We start from the raw sequence: 15785 nt of genomic DNA, 5'->3' as shown, positions 1-15785 counted from the left end.
AACATCATTAATTAGGTGTCTGGCCTGGTGCCAGAACAAGCAGATAATTACTTGTCCAAATTGTTCAGGAATTGTATTGTTTGATAATTGTACCCAATGAGAGGATTATACCATTTATAGACACCATGGCAAATACACTAATCACAGGAAGAATACATAAGGAAGATTACAGGGGGCAGAACAAGGCAGAATTCATAACATAATGATGATGAATTTACGATTTGACAATATGATCATGAGGAAACTATGCCAGAGGAAGGAAGCTCAGTGTTTTTAAACGTTTATACCTTTAAATATATTTAGTTAGCCCACCTGAAAGGTGTCTCCAATTTTCTCCTGATTCAACACTATGCAAACAATATTTATGTATCTATAAAGAAGTGTTTAACAGCACAACGTTCATAAGCTCTGATTTTACAGGATTTTCAAAATTTTTGGATCTTGAAGGGGGTAGGTAGGGCTTGTCAAAACTGAACATAGAATATCAATCTGTACATGCTGGGCTATAGTGTTTCAGGCAACTAGCCTTGTGTGGTTTTCTTAGTTTTACGAGATTAGGAGGTACAGTAGTCGTCACTTTTTAAAGCACTGTTAACTTTGCAAAAAAGGATCTCGATTAACAACTGTCCATAAGACCTATAGTGGCCAATTTTCTTCATACATAGGTTTATCATCAGCCAATTTTAGCCAGCTCTGGCATCATTGATCATGTCTATGGCTAGCAGAAGTCATCTACATTTGATCATTCTCTGGGAAACTAGCAATGCCAAGGTTCAATCATTATAATACCTAATAAATACAAAGTCTGCCATTGGAATTTTTAAGTGTAAGCGTGTCTTCAAAAGGGCTCTAGTGAACAATATCACATAGCTTGCATATTTTCCTATTTCCTGCAAGTACAGATCTTTATAAACTGGATTTTTTCCACTGCTACTTTACAGGTACAGCTATTGGGGTAGAGTCTGGGCGTGTCCTAGGATACATAGCAGACAAAAATACATTGCATGTGAACTCAGAGAACCTTTCCCTCCCTTCAGTCCAGTCCTCTCTGTATGTATTCCCCAGACACACTGAGGATATCCTGAAAGGATGCTCAAAGCAGATGAGTCAGCAATGTGTAATGGCCACTCTGGGGATTGCTGGATGAACACAAAAAGTCCTCTGAATGGGAGAATAAAGGTTACATTTAATCATGGCATGCCTAACAGGAAAGGAAAAGTACACCAGGATAATGATGTTTTGAATTGTTAAAAATAAGCATTAAAAACAGAATTATTAATTTAATTAAGTTTAGCATTGGCAAGCAGTGATACCAGTCACACATCAAATAACTTTGGCTAATCAGGAAATGGGAAAAATTTAATTTGACAGAAATGCATATCCATGTAATTACAAATAGGATGTACCACATATGACAGTAAAAAACTATAGGCAAAAAACCATAAAATAATAAACAGGTAAAGTGAAAACCTATTTGGGCATGCTCATACAATGAGAGGTTTTACTGATTTAAAAGTACTTTGCATACCCCACTTAATAGTACTGAAACTAAAAAGGGATGCTTAACTATAAATGTCATCTGGTACTGGGACTGAAGGAGCCATACACAAAGTATGGAAAAGGAATATCATTTATGACTCACACGTGATTATCAGCAATTATGACGTGATTATTTGGTTATGAAACAAAATAAGTACGCCATACTTTAATTATAGACATTATTATGTATAATGTTTGCTATTAATATATTCCATATGCGGCTAACTAACTTAAAATGAACTTCATATATTTATTTTATTGGGTGTAGAGTTTGGCAATCAACTTTAAAATTAATTCTATCAATCTAAACACTTTTTGTACTGTATACAAATAAAAACATTGAAAGTGTTGGCCACAGCAACTGGTCAGCAATTATTTTTAGTTTGCACAGCTATAATCATATTGATCATTATTGGTAACACATTCACGAGCCCTTTTAAGTGTTAAAATAACATTTCCATGAAGTAGTAAAAATTTTAAAAGGCTAGCATAAAACAGAGAGAGAGCAGGGAGTACACTGACCAAGCTGATCAGATAGGGTTATGTCATGCTAAACCGGAAACTAGATCTCTGTCACACCCTTGCACTGTGCTGTGATGGCCATTAATCTGTTAGCAGCAGAGCTTCCGATGAATGATAATTGTGCAAGGACAGAAGAAAGCCACACCCATGTGAAGATTCTAATTGTAAGCGTCCTTTAGAAATATTGATTTACAATAAGTAAGACATTTTGCAGAGTGAAGTGTCCATATTTCACCAAGATTTATTAAGCCCATAGAACAATATTCTCAACAATACATGACTACTGAGAAAACCATGACAACTTATTTTGAAATTATGCAAACAGTAACATAATTTAATGTATTTAATTTAATGTTATTCTAAAGCCAATAAAGAATTCCATTTGTGGTTACTTTTGTCACCATATGATAGGAATTATTTTGTGTATTATTTTTCAGAGCCGTTGCCACAATATGGACTATGTTATTATTACATACATACAGTATCTTATCATGACAGATAATTCTCTAAAACTGAACATGGAATTTTATGTCACATTTTCACACTGCAATGAAATCAGTCTGTGTTTCAAATTTTATTAGATGTGTACTGTAATGCATGGAGAAAGTTGGGTGTACATATTTATTTATTACAGGTATTTATATAGTGCTGACAATTTACGCAGCACTTTACATAGTGCACATTACCTGCTCTCTAGGAGCTTACAATCTAAGGTCCCTATCTCACATGCATGTATACAGGGCCAATTTAGACAGGAGCCAATTAACCTACCAGCATGTCTTTGGAGTGTGGGAGGAAACCGGAGTACCCAGAGGAAACCCACGCAAGCACAGGGAGAACATGCAAACTCCTTCGAGATAGTGACCTGGCCAGGATTCAAACGGGACCCATGTGCTGCAAGGCAGAAGTGCTAACCACTACACTACTGTACATATCCAAAATTATTACTTTTTCTTGAAGCCACTAAAATGTCAGATGCAGTCTTTATGAACCTATGAACCTATAGACAGTAAGATCATTGTCCCATACAAAAATTGTAAGGCTTGGGTAATGATAATTTAATATCTGATTCCCTAGTTTTTTTTTCCCTCCTACATTACAGTATGTATCACTGTGCAGTCAATTAAAGTATAAAAGGATGACATAAAATCAGAACAAGGTTCACCTCTTAGAGATGAATGGGCTACCCATCATCTTGTGTCAGGCAGATAGACAAGTAGCCAACTGATCTCTATGGCTGATAAACCAAAGTTCCAGGATGCCAGGTTCATAAACCCTTTAAAGAATGTCCAGCTGTGGGCAGTTCATGGAATTCAGAAGAAAGGCTAATTAGAATTTGAGGTCTGCTGTTAAGTTTACAGATATGTTTAGGGGGACTAGAGGGGTTATAGCGGGAAGGTTTTTATTGATCATTTCAATTATTCTTAAATGTTAATAAAACTAGTGCAATCCAGTCAAAGCAATGTGGAAACTTTACAACAAATCGATCTCTTTTTACTCTTTCACCCTACTTTACAATTTCACATTATTAATTCAGTATGTTTATCACAGGTCAGATCAGTGAGTACTGTAGCAGGTGATAAAGTGATACATATGATGCTGCTAATCTCGTCTCAAATCTCTGAAATATGAACTAAACTCCTCTATCTGTTGAACTAGTTTACTATAAAACATGGAGCTAAGTATTTATAAGATATAGGGATAAATATTTACAGATGCTAAAAAAAATTTAATCACATATTAGAAAATCACAACAAAGTATTTAACTGGAAATGTTTTATTCGCAGGACAACTAGGTGAAACGAAAGGAAAAAAGAAAGAAAATGAATGCGGCCACTTTATCTAAGGACAGATAAGCTGCCATATACTACAATTTTGTTTTTGGGCTTAGACATACTCTAGCTGTGTAGTATTTATTATCTTAAGGGCCTTAATTTTAACAGAAAACATTTTAGTTTTACCTTTCTAACATTAACTATTTTTTTTCTCTTATCCTTATGTAAACCAGTGCTAATCTGCAATTTAATAAATAGATGTAGACTCATGTAACTGCCATTTTTTTTTTAATTTACTAAACTTGTATATTACCCAAGATATAACATTTACATAATACAGTTCAATAATATCATAGACTCATATGTTTTTGGTTATATCCCATCCTTTAATTAGAATTTTGACGTATTATAGCTCTGTGACCTCAACTAAGGTCTGGTCTACGAATACTTTCATAATATTGTCCTGTATTTTTATAATATTGTGTCCATTTAAATAGCTATCCCTGCTATCATTAGTTGCTACTGGCAACAATCTTTCCTTGGTTTGAGATTTTATATATCAGGCACAATTCCCTTAGATTATCATTAATATGTGTGTACTGGTGTACCTATTTTGAGCCTATGCTGCTACAATAAAAATTAAGTTACTGATTATGCCATATAAATCATTTTACTTGGGGGCTCCTTTTTGGTAGCTCTTAACCTGAACAAACATTGTGCTTTGATATTCACAGCAGGGAACGGCACATAAATATAACCCTAAGGTATATTAAATGTGAAGGGGTTGACATACTGTGTGCAGGCACCGGTCTCCAATGATGAATCATTTTTAGACAGCTTTTATTTAAAACTGTAACCTTTTGCAGTTATTTTTCCATCGCTACTGAATTCATTGTCAGGGACTTTAAAAATGAAAATGCAGGGTGATCCTAAGTTTTTAAGACTGTTACAAATACATCTAATTTATTTTATCCAGGTAACCATTAGATTTTCTACAACAATTCAGTAGCTACATCATCTCTGTCTGTTCTGCCAGTTCTCGGCACAAACATATTGGGGTTGATTTACTAACCTTATAAACACACCACGAATGTGTATACACCTCTGCAGTGTGTTCCCTCCCAGCATGATCTATGGGTGGAATCTAAACACCTTTGTAATGTGTACACACCCAGCAGGTGTGTTGTGCAAAGCCATGCATGAATTATGAGGTGCTGTTGGGTAAATTAGCTCTATGTTGTGTTGCTTGCGTTGATGAATGCAAGGAATGTAAATGCATGAGCTAACCATTTTTGTCTAAACTGTGAAGCAGCATTATATATGCATCATGTGCATAATTTTTCCATATATGGCATTAGTGGAAATATGCTTTTAGATACTTTTTGGTTGATAAATACGTTTTGCTGTGTGAAAATCACACGCACCTGGTGCGTGTGTGTGTTTAGGTTAGTAAATCACCCCCATTGCGTCTGTATATCTATGCTCTAGCCTTACAGAAAGCGATGGGTAAATTATGCTGCACATGAATGACTAGGTAATTGACATTAGGCACACAGGAGACTCCAATAATCCAGGAACAAATATCCGTACTTGTCAGCTTTCATCATACATTAGCTTCTTGAGGCTTTCTGTCCACTGACTAGAGGGGGTTGATTTACTAACCTTATAAACACACCACGAACGTGTATACACCTCTGCAGTGTGTTCCCTCCCAGCATGATCTATGGGTGGAATCTAAACACCTTTGTAATGTGTACACACCCAGCAGGTGTGTTGTGCAAAGCTCTGAAGGAATTCCAAGGGGATGTTGGGTAAATTAGCTCTATGTTATGTTGCTTGCGTTGATGAATGCAAGGAATGTAAATGCATGAGCTAACCATTTTTGTCTAAACTGTGAAGCAGCATTATATATGCATCATGTGCATGATTTTTCCATATATGGCATTAGTGGAAATATGCTTTTAGAGACTTTTTGGTTGATAAATACGTTTTGCTGTGTGAAAATCACACACACCTGGTGTGTGTGTGTGTTTAGGTTAGTAAATCACCCCCGAGGCCTCAGAAAACATAGTCCATATACATCATCAAATGCAAAGCAAGAGAGGGTTGACAGAATTCGGCATAGCAGAGCAATGCACATAATTGTTTCTGAATTACTATTATGGACTGGGTATTGGCCTATAATAACCTTGACTGCTGCTAGGTTTCCAAAAGGGTGCCATATGGACACAGAAACAGCTTCAAGTATCTGTGTATTATGAAAATGCCACATTATGGCCACTAGATGGAGCTGAGAAGAATAGGAAATAATGCATCTTTGCTATGATCCCTAATGGCCATATTGCGTTATCTTTCCAATATTACATTCGACTTCAATAGAAAATATACTAAGACCATTTGTTTTTGCCTCCATTCACAAAAATGAATGTTCACAGGGTTTCGCAGTATGAATAGCTCTGCACTTTGTTTATAAATACACACCTAGGTGTATGCAATCTTTGCTTTACAAATAACATTTCATATATGACAAATGTTTTTTTTCCTTTGAGCCTTTCTTTGTCTGATTGAAACCTTGTACTTAGACATCTGATAAGAGACGAGTAATTTCTGAAAGGACTCTTTTATGTTTTCTTAAGAATGGGCTTTTTAGTAAACTTAAGAAAAGTACACAGCTAACATATGAAAAAGGAGACTAAAGCTCCACCTGCTCCCACTAATAGAAAACGCAGAATATCAATATGAAATATTTCCTATTTACCTGACTAAAATTATTTTTTTTTTATTTAGTTTTTGGTTCTGACCTAAATAAAAAATGAAGGAAAACCAATATACATTCCCTAAGTCATACTACATAAAAAGTAATATATCTTGCTAAGTGCCTGCAATCAAACACTATTTAGAGATCAGTCGTTATTGACACATGCTTTGAAACATGTTATTGCAGCTTAGAGACAATAAGGCTTATGTCATGTTCTGTACATTTTGGTATTTAAGTAATAACTTGTTGACTGAGAGGAGTCAAAAATGTCAGCAGATGTCTTTTCTTGGCAAGAAAGGAACACTGAATCGAGCTAACAAGACAAATCTGCATTGAGTTCTTAGGCTGTAATTAAAAATGAGAGCTTCTATAATCAAGTGGGTATGATTGCTACAGATCATAGCTGTACATGACATGATGCCTAGAATGTGTTTATTGTACTCTGCCTGTCTGTGGTAACTGTCATTGAAGAATCCCAAGAGTCCCGGTAGCTCAGCTGCTTTAAAAGCAATCAACGTGCTCAAAATCACTTACAAAATGGCAGCTATCAGGCAGTAAAGTGACAGTACACTTGGAAACTAGAACAAATTGAATATTTGCTCACCATATATTTAGATATTTAAAACATTTGAACTAGAATGCAATATTTACAGAACTGACATTAAAGTTTCAAGGGACCTTCAAAAATGGCACTTGATAATGTGTAGTTACGTGCTATAAATGATTTCTATGGGCCATGGTAAGGTGCAAGAGGCTGCATAAAAAATAATACAGGAACTTTTTGGATTTACCCACAGTAAAAATGTGTTCTTTAACACAGGCAAAGGCACAGATGTGAATGGCTTCAAAAGGATAGCAATCAAGAAACTCCTGTATGGTTAACATGCACACCAACTTTCTAGATAATCATCTTCTGGTCTAAATACAATAGGAGAATTTATCAAAACGGCAGCAGATTTGAATTGCAACCAATCTGGAATGGATACATTCTATATTCTTAAAGCAAAGATGAGGACTCCCGCAGAGTACTGAACTATCATCAGGATGTAACCTGCAACCATGCTCAGTTAAATTCCAAAGTGGTCCAGAAAAAACAAAATCCTGGGTCATTTTATTAAACAGTGATCAGAGATATTTTGCTTACTTTCCCGGTCTGGCAGGCACCTGTTGCAGCCTTATTGGCCTGTTAGACAGCCCATTACGCTTTCTGGCAAGTAGGTAAACAAAGGGGATGTTAATGGATGGACCACAGCAAAAAAAAGAGCCTGTGTTTTCATCCAAATGCTGGTTTAGAACTCTCCTGGAGCCCACATGTACAATGTAAAAAAGGTAATATTAACATTTTATGCAAATCCTGCCATCATCACTGGACATTTTTCCAACTCCTAAGAATCCTGTTTAGTCCCAGCTTGTCTATACACTAATTATTCAGTTCAATAAGACCAAAGAATACATTTAATGGTATAAAAGAGCTAATACAGTCAATAATGTTTTTAATGTGTCAGGCCTTCTTTCTAATTACCATGGATGTAATTTATATGCAGATCAATATCCTATTTTAGCAAGGATTTGTGATGTACCATGCTTCAGCAAATAAATGATGGCAATACATGTATTATTACACCAGAGCTAAAAGAGAGTATGAGGAGTAAAGAGTAAAAAATAGGTTTGGTTTCAACAGAGGAAGTGTTCCTCCAAATAAGGGACAGTTGGGCACTATGGGAACACTGTTCTGTATTAAATACTTGCAAGGTAAGGCCCCCACAGGAACTTGCCTTTTTGACTCATAATCTGTACACAGCAGTTGGAAGACATGTTAGAAAATGAATAAAGAGACAGATAAACAGATAAGAAGACACAATTCCATCACCATGGTTGCAAAAACAAGCAATAATTTTGCCTATGGTGGTGGGGGAGGGGACGCCAGGGGAAAAAAAAGCTTTAACGTATTTCTAAATATTACTCCCTAGTTTTAACTTTGTAAGAAATATGGGCAGTGCCACTGTCGACATCTCTTGCTGAAAATGCTAGTAGCCTGGTCATCATGCTGATTCAAAGCCTTGACTAGTCACTGACGTGGAACAACTATGTAAAATCTGCACTTAACAATGACTGTCTAATCAACATGCTTGTTCCAGGTCAGTGACTCAAAGTATTAAAGCCAGAGAGAGAGCCAGGCAGGTAGTATTTTCAGAAGGATGTCACAAATAGAAGCTCCAATATTTCTCTTGTACAGGTTTCCTTTAAATCAATCATACGATTATCTATTTATAATGGTACAGGATGCATTAGAAACCATTTACAAATATTCTAGACTTTTAGCCTGTACTCCTGCCATAAATGTAAAGCAATTCCATATTTTTTTTACAGCATTCTGTTTGCACAGTAATTGTTCCAGCAGTGTTTTTTTGCTAGAGGTGACACATTACCACTGTTTTGTCTTCACAGAACATGCTTCTTAGACAGATTCTCCCAAGAGGATTGCGGAACTAAGAGCAGCATTTCCACATATTTCAACACAAATTAACCAGATTTGTTGTAGAGCCCCCAACACTGGGCAATTGTAAAAGAGATATGGACACGTTAATTGAAAAGCCATATTCATGATATGTATACTGAGTATTAGTAAAGAGGAACCAAGTGTACTATTTCTGTAATAAGGAACTAGAGCAGCAGCAGCTAAACTCTGGAAGATCTAGAGCACCATCTGCAACGTCTGTTTAGTCTTCTCAATCTGTTTGGGTAAAAGCATCTCAAGCTAAAGGGAAAAGGAATGTTAAAACCCAAGTTTGGCGTTATTTCGCTTTTATTGGTAAAGCTGCATCACACTGTGTGCTTCGTTTTGTGGGCTATTTTTTAGCAATTTAACCAGCCTGGCGGTATGATTATTCAGGATTTTAGCATCTTTCAGTGTCTCAATTCTGCAAGTGATTCTAATTTACTATCGCTGTCACTTTCAGTGTCTGAGGACGAATTTCCCAACGAATCGCTATCGCTCAATTCTGCAATGATTCTAATTTACTATTGCTGTTTTCTACTTATAGGTTACTGTTTCTACTTGGTCTAAAACCACTTTTGACCTAAAGGGACGCTTGTTGGATGCCATGGACGTTCACAAGTTTCCAGGCAGAAAGAACAGTAAAAAAGCAGGCAGGGCACTGGACAAAGCTCTAAGGACAACATTGAAGTGAAATAGTTTGATACATAAGTGTAATTAAAGCAGATTACATTGTATTCTGTGTATCCTGTGTAAATGTCATTTTTCACTTTTGAATTTCCCGCTGGCTCCGCCCCCGCTGTGACGCCCAAAAACTAAATTAAAACTCAGATGCCGGCCGCGTATAGCAGAGGACGCCGCGGGCTCGCAGGGACAAGGTAAGTGACACTTTTCTGTGCATTCCTGAGTCTGGCTCGGGGTTACCGCTCCTGGTACTGAAAGTTAACCCCGAGCCAGACTCGGGAATACTGCCAGGGAGGTTAAAGTAGAACTGAAGCTAGAATTTTTTTTTTGCGTTTTGGATAGAGTAAGGGAGAGTTAAAACCCGTCAATTTATTTTTGCCATCTGAGTCCCATTGGGGAGATTTCTTTTCACTTCCTGTCTGATAGCCACAACAGGAAGTGAAAGGAAATCCCTCCAAAGTGAGGAAATCCCTAGTGGTCAGCAGGATCATCAGAACTAGTGTACCCAAACAGTGTTCCCCATCTGTTCCTGTTCTGGTGATGACCAAAAATTTTGAAAATTCACTTTAACTTTCAGTGATAACATTCACCAGGACAAATAGAGGGTGAATAGAGGGTGAATCTCTTTAATAGGGACACAGACAGCAATAAAATCCTGACAGGTGTTCTAATCCCCTTCCAAAACGAAAAGTTGCACCTTAAATGCAGAATTACATAGCTACTGAAGAAATGCAAAACGTTTGGAAAAAATGCAGTTCCTTGTAATGTGTGTGCTCATAATTACCTGTCTGTAGTAGACCAGCACCACTATCCTTCACTCCAAAGTGTTGCTGAATGTCCAGTAGAACACCTGTAAAAAATGGAAAGAATAGGTAAATCTACTGTTCTAATTTACATGATTTGCTCCTGACAGTAGCAGACAAACATGGTGCACACTGTAAGAACCTTACTTGCAGTAAATGAACGTGACTGTACAATTCATGTATTTATTTCTATGGGTAACTAAATTTACCTCACACACATTTATGACTGAAACAAGTATACTTGCAGAACACAGAAATCAAGAAAAGACTGGCTCACAATGTGCAGAAGATTTGGGAAAGAATTATAGGAATGAAGGAACAAGTTAAGTACTAAAGTAGAGTAACGAAACAGATGAAATTTGTCCATGCCTAGCATCGCCTAATGCACCCTCTCTCCAGGACATGAGCCCAATTGCTTTGTAAATGCGTACACATTTAGGTCAATAAAAAGTACCTAGGAAATTCGTTTTGCTTTCTTTGTATGTGGTTTTGTTTCCGTAGCCAGGAATGGTTTGCTGCACTTTGCTGTTAATTCATCTCCCTATTCTTTTATACTGTAGCCTGAGCATTATGTAGGTCCCCTATTATAAGAGCATGTTGACTAATGATTACAAAAGAACAAAGAGTGGTTTAAGTAGACTCCTAAATAGCACTACCTTTCCATTAGCTATATGCCAAGACTATGTTACTGGTGTGTCTGTAGAATATTTACGTTCACCTGCAGTACAGACTGTATGCTGGAGAACCCTGCATCTTCCTAATTAAATGTTTTCTTGAAAAAAGCAAATGCTAGGCTAACGTTAGATATTGCGATATTAACCATCTGTGCAAACCTTTCAGAATGACCCTTCCTGCTGTTGTTATCATGTGTCACAGGACAGTTTTACAAAAGGCAAGGAAAACACGATAAGGAAAACTAGAAGCAGTTCACTGAGTTGGCACTTTAGGTGCCCACGTGTTTCAAAAAGGTATGTTGTCATAACAGTCTGCAGGATACAGGCACAATCAAGGTACCTATAGACAATAGGATCATTGTCCAGACTGGGGGAAAGCTAGGCTGTCTTGGGGAACTACACAAACCATAAGATTTCTACCATGAGTAAAAGGCAATAGGCAGGTTAGAAACGTCAGTACTCTATTGTTGCATGTTTGTGTTTCAATTAGACATACATACTCGTATAAATGTGGATGTGTATGTGGCTATTCAGCTGTTGGATGGTAATTAAATAGCCATACACCAGCTCAGTTTAGTTGCTTTTTGTTGTCAGGACATCAAAATATTTGTTATATGTCTGCAAACAATGCACAGATAAACTCACCATTGAAGTATATTCCTTCCTCACAGTGATTGACAACAGGTAATTATCAAAAATTAGTCTCGGATAATTGTTTAAGCACACATATTTTTTTATAAGTATAATGTCCGATACATATAGAGAATTTAACCAATTGGCAGTCAATTCAGCTTTTGACTAGACTGACAGCCAACTGCTTGGGATGTAGCCTGCAATTTAAACAAAATCCATACAATCATTGGAATGAGAGTGGACTGCCAAGACATCAAGGTAAAGCATGTGTGGGCATAACACTTGTCAGTCTGCAAGTATATATTTATATTCCTTGCTTACACAACCTTCCAAAAGCTACAGTTCTAATTAAACAAAAGAAATACAATTAAAGTTCACTTAAAAAAAGCCTACCATTCCTAAAACCCTAATGAGGCAGTACTACTAGTGTTGCAGAAATTTTGTGCCCAAGGATGTAAACAATAGAAGCAGAAGTTAGCCCCTGGGTGGGAAGGTTCTAGCTGAGACTGAAGGGATAAGTAAGGTGGGCTCTTTTCTTTTATTCACGTGAACGGGTCCTTTAAAGAAGAACTCCAACACATGTAAAAACTAACCCTTGCACTGCAAGGGTTAATATAGGCTAAAATTTAAAAAAATGTCACCTGATCCTTAGTCCTGCTTTGCTGATAGACCGGTCCGCACAGCCTCTCCGAATCCCCCCCCCCCGGGCTCTGGCCGTCTAAGGACAATGCAGCTACATTAGACGTGAGGACACTGAGGGATATTCCACCTCCAGAATAGAGAGGGAGATAGGTGAGCGCTTACCGATGCAGGACCGAGGAACAGGTGAGTATATATTTCTTTATTTTTGCCCCTCAACCAGAATGAGCAGTTAATCCTTGCAGTGCGGGCCCCACTGCAAGGATTACGTTTTACATATCCTGGAGTTCTTCTTTAACTATATTCTAAGAGCCTAAAATAAGAATAGTTTCTGACGTTGAGTTGTCCAGTAACATTTCAAATCTTGTTTAAAGACATGTGTTGTAAGTAGAAGGGTCCACCTCAAAACCTTATCTTTTATATGGCAGAGAGATGCCTATGAGCCTATTTATCTATGAGCAGACAGAGATGGAATCCTTCATAACAGCTCTTGTACGATGACACAGTTTACCACATTATCTTTGTTAGAAAAAGTGTGTATAGGTTACTGTAACTAGCAACTATCGGTAACATTGGTTTAACATTGACTCCCATGAGATATACAGGTGTTCACACACAAGGAGGGGCTGCTTGCACATACAAGATAAAAGATGATGAAACCAATACTACATATAGGCAGGGCAGTATCACCCTTTTCTATGCATGCTGTCCCTTTATGTTTGAATGTTCCCATAATGGGAAGCGTTTCAGGTGGTCAGGAAACAATGTCACAGTCACTGCTATTTTCAGCTTTGACCCAACACTATTTGATCTTTACTGTGCTTTGTTTCATATTGTAGGTATCTATTTTAGATTGTGAGTCATACGCATTCCATTTAATCTCAAGGGCAAAATAATCTGCCTGAAGTGTGTGATGGGATCTTTCAATATCGTCATACGAAGCTGTAAAATTATATTTTAGGAAATCAGGTGATCGTGACTACTGATTGTTATTTTTGTGTCAGCGTGTAAAAGGCTCTATTCTTAAAGGATGTGCCTAAGGAATATGCTGGTTTTAAACATGCCAAGTCCTGCAAACCAGCTCCGGTCTAACTTGATGTTCTAAGGTCAGTTTTAATTATTGAAATAAACAGCAAAGTATGAGGGCAGGACAGCACTTAAACAAGAGCCCTAGGCTAATGACTAGGCCCTAGGTGTATCTACGTATATTGTCTGATTTGCACAAATACTCACTCTACGTGCTTTCAAGACTTTTTGTTTTACTCAGAAGCTTTATTCCTACATGTACACAGAATTCTATCAGATCTCCAAGGCTTCCTTAAAAGCATTAATTTCCTCACTTCTTACTGCCTTTGACAAAACAGGGAACATGTGACTCAATCTGTAGAAGCACTTTAGTCTTATAAAAAGTGATTCTCAGCATAGCATCAAAATAAAACCTGGGTGGAAAGTGTGGTAGCATTTACTAACATGTCATTGATAGAAGAAGCCTTCCTAACCCACATACGCATCACTCTCAATGTTAATACACACCAAGCCGCACCTTGTGTTTAATGATGTTAGTTACGCAGTCAGTCATGAGCACAACTCTGGGTACTTTTATAGAGCATTATATCAAAGTTAACACATAGTTCACATGACACCTATAAATATAAAATGAAACTACAACTGTATTAGCAGCAAAGCATTTATTTATTCATAGTGACTTCATCAGTAAAAGAAACCAGAACTCAGGACTACTGAAGCTGAATTAATGACTATGTGTCTGTGTTTATAAGTGCATTAAAGGATGTTATGATTGATGTTAACCCATGTGCACCATGATGCATGGTTTATGTGCATTGCCATTTATTCTGTATGGTAGCCCAATGCACATAGACATGTTAAAGACACTTTAACATGTGATATGTTGTTTTAGCCAAAAATAGCGCAGATACATTTTTTTTCATGTGCCTAGGCTCGTTATCATGTGATTTATATGGACATAGGTACTAATGGACATTTCGTGGGCAACTGTAGATCTCGTTTAAAAAAACTGGTTGCCTGGTAATTTCTGGCTTCAGAAGAAAGTCACTGACACAGAACAATCCTGGAAATCAGTGGAGCTAGAACTCTTGAAGTGCACACTAGTTTTACTCAGTGGCACAAAAACTTTCAGAAGGTTCTAGTCATTACCCTTCATGTGGGCTTAAAGTGTGCTATTTGTATTAGTTGTTTACTTAAAGCTGAATTACAACCCCCTATCCTTTACAGCCAAGGAAGGAGCCATCTTAGACTCTATTTGGATTGCAGTTGCCATGGTGCCACACATGTGATCAGCTATGGAACCAGCCATTTGACGGCTTGAAAGCTCAGTTGAGAGCTGAAATAAGCACACTGGCAGCCTTGAGAGTTGGCATGCCTTAAAAAGTAACTGTTTTCGAAGACCATTAAAATGTTGTGTAAAGTTCCGCTTTAATGATCGGCAAATAATTTAAACCTTTTCTAGGTCATGGGAGAAGGATAACAAATGGGTTTATTTAACAACTTAGTTCAAAAGCCCAAACATTATCGCAGCTTAGGTCTGATTGGTTGCAATGGGTTACGCATGAAAATGTCTTTCCACAAAACTTTTATAATTTTCCAACAGCATAGCTACAGGTAAATATTACTTGATATGTAACATATAAATACATTATATACGAGTCAGCATTGTGTCAGCAAAACCATAAGGATTGGAAGAACCTTATACTATGTTATAAGCTCCCAAACTAATGAAACCACTCTCATAAATAATAGAATGGTGTTCTATCTGCTGCTGAATGTGTTGCTTTTATGATATAGTGCACATTAGGTTTCATAATTCAATGGTCATCTTAATGGCCCACGTAAGATGAAATTATTCACTTGGCAGATCTAAAAATACTTCTCTGCGCTTCTGTAATAAAATATTAATTGCATCCGGGAGTGGTTATAATTATGGATGACATACGCCATTAGCATTCCACAAATTGTGTCCATTACACACGGCAGGATCTGCTGTTTGTTTTAATAGCACATTTACTTTTTGGAATGAAAATAGTTTTAATCATTGATGTAAACTCGATTAAACATGGGCAGGATACAGGAAGCTGGCACGCCTATGTCACCTGTCATGACACTACCAGTAAATATTCAATTTCCTCCATCACAGCAGCACTGAACTGTTCAGTAAATGTAGTTAATAAAATCACACATTTTATTTCTTATATAACAGAAAATGACAGCTTCTTTAACCACATG

The 15785-nt window shown here is 37.1% G+C and overlaps 1 protein-coding gene across 2 annotated transcripts in view; it reads right to left on the bottom strand.

The window, feature by feature from the left end:
- The window catches only part of SPNS2 (sphingolipid transporter 2), a 112934-nt gene that overhangs the window by 54410 nt on the left and 42739 nt on the right, over positions 1-15785 (bottom strand). For both annotated transcript variants that reach the window (XM_018553361.1, XM_018553362.1), the window contains exon 2: positions 10560-10625. In XM_018553361.1, coding sequence (XP_018408863.1) covers positions 10560-10625 — 66 coding nt within the window. The remainder of the gene's footprint in view (positions 1-10559; positions 10626-15785) is intronic.

The sequence above is a fragment of the Nanorana parkeri genome, unplaced genomic scaffold (assembly GCF_000935625.1).
Source record: "Nanorana parkeri isolate BGI_ZX_2015 unplaced genomic scaffold, ASM93562v1 scaffold118, whole genome shotgun sequence".
Lineage (NCBI taxonomy): Eukaryota > Metazoa > Chordata > Amphibia > Anura > Dicroglossidae > Nanorana > Nanorana parkeri.
The sequence above is the reverse complement of the archived record's forward strand: the minus strand, read 5'-3'. Positions and strand labels throughout refer to the sequence as shown.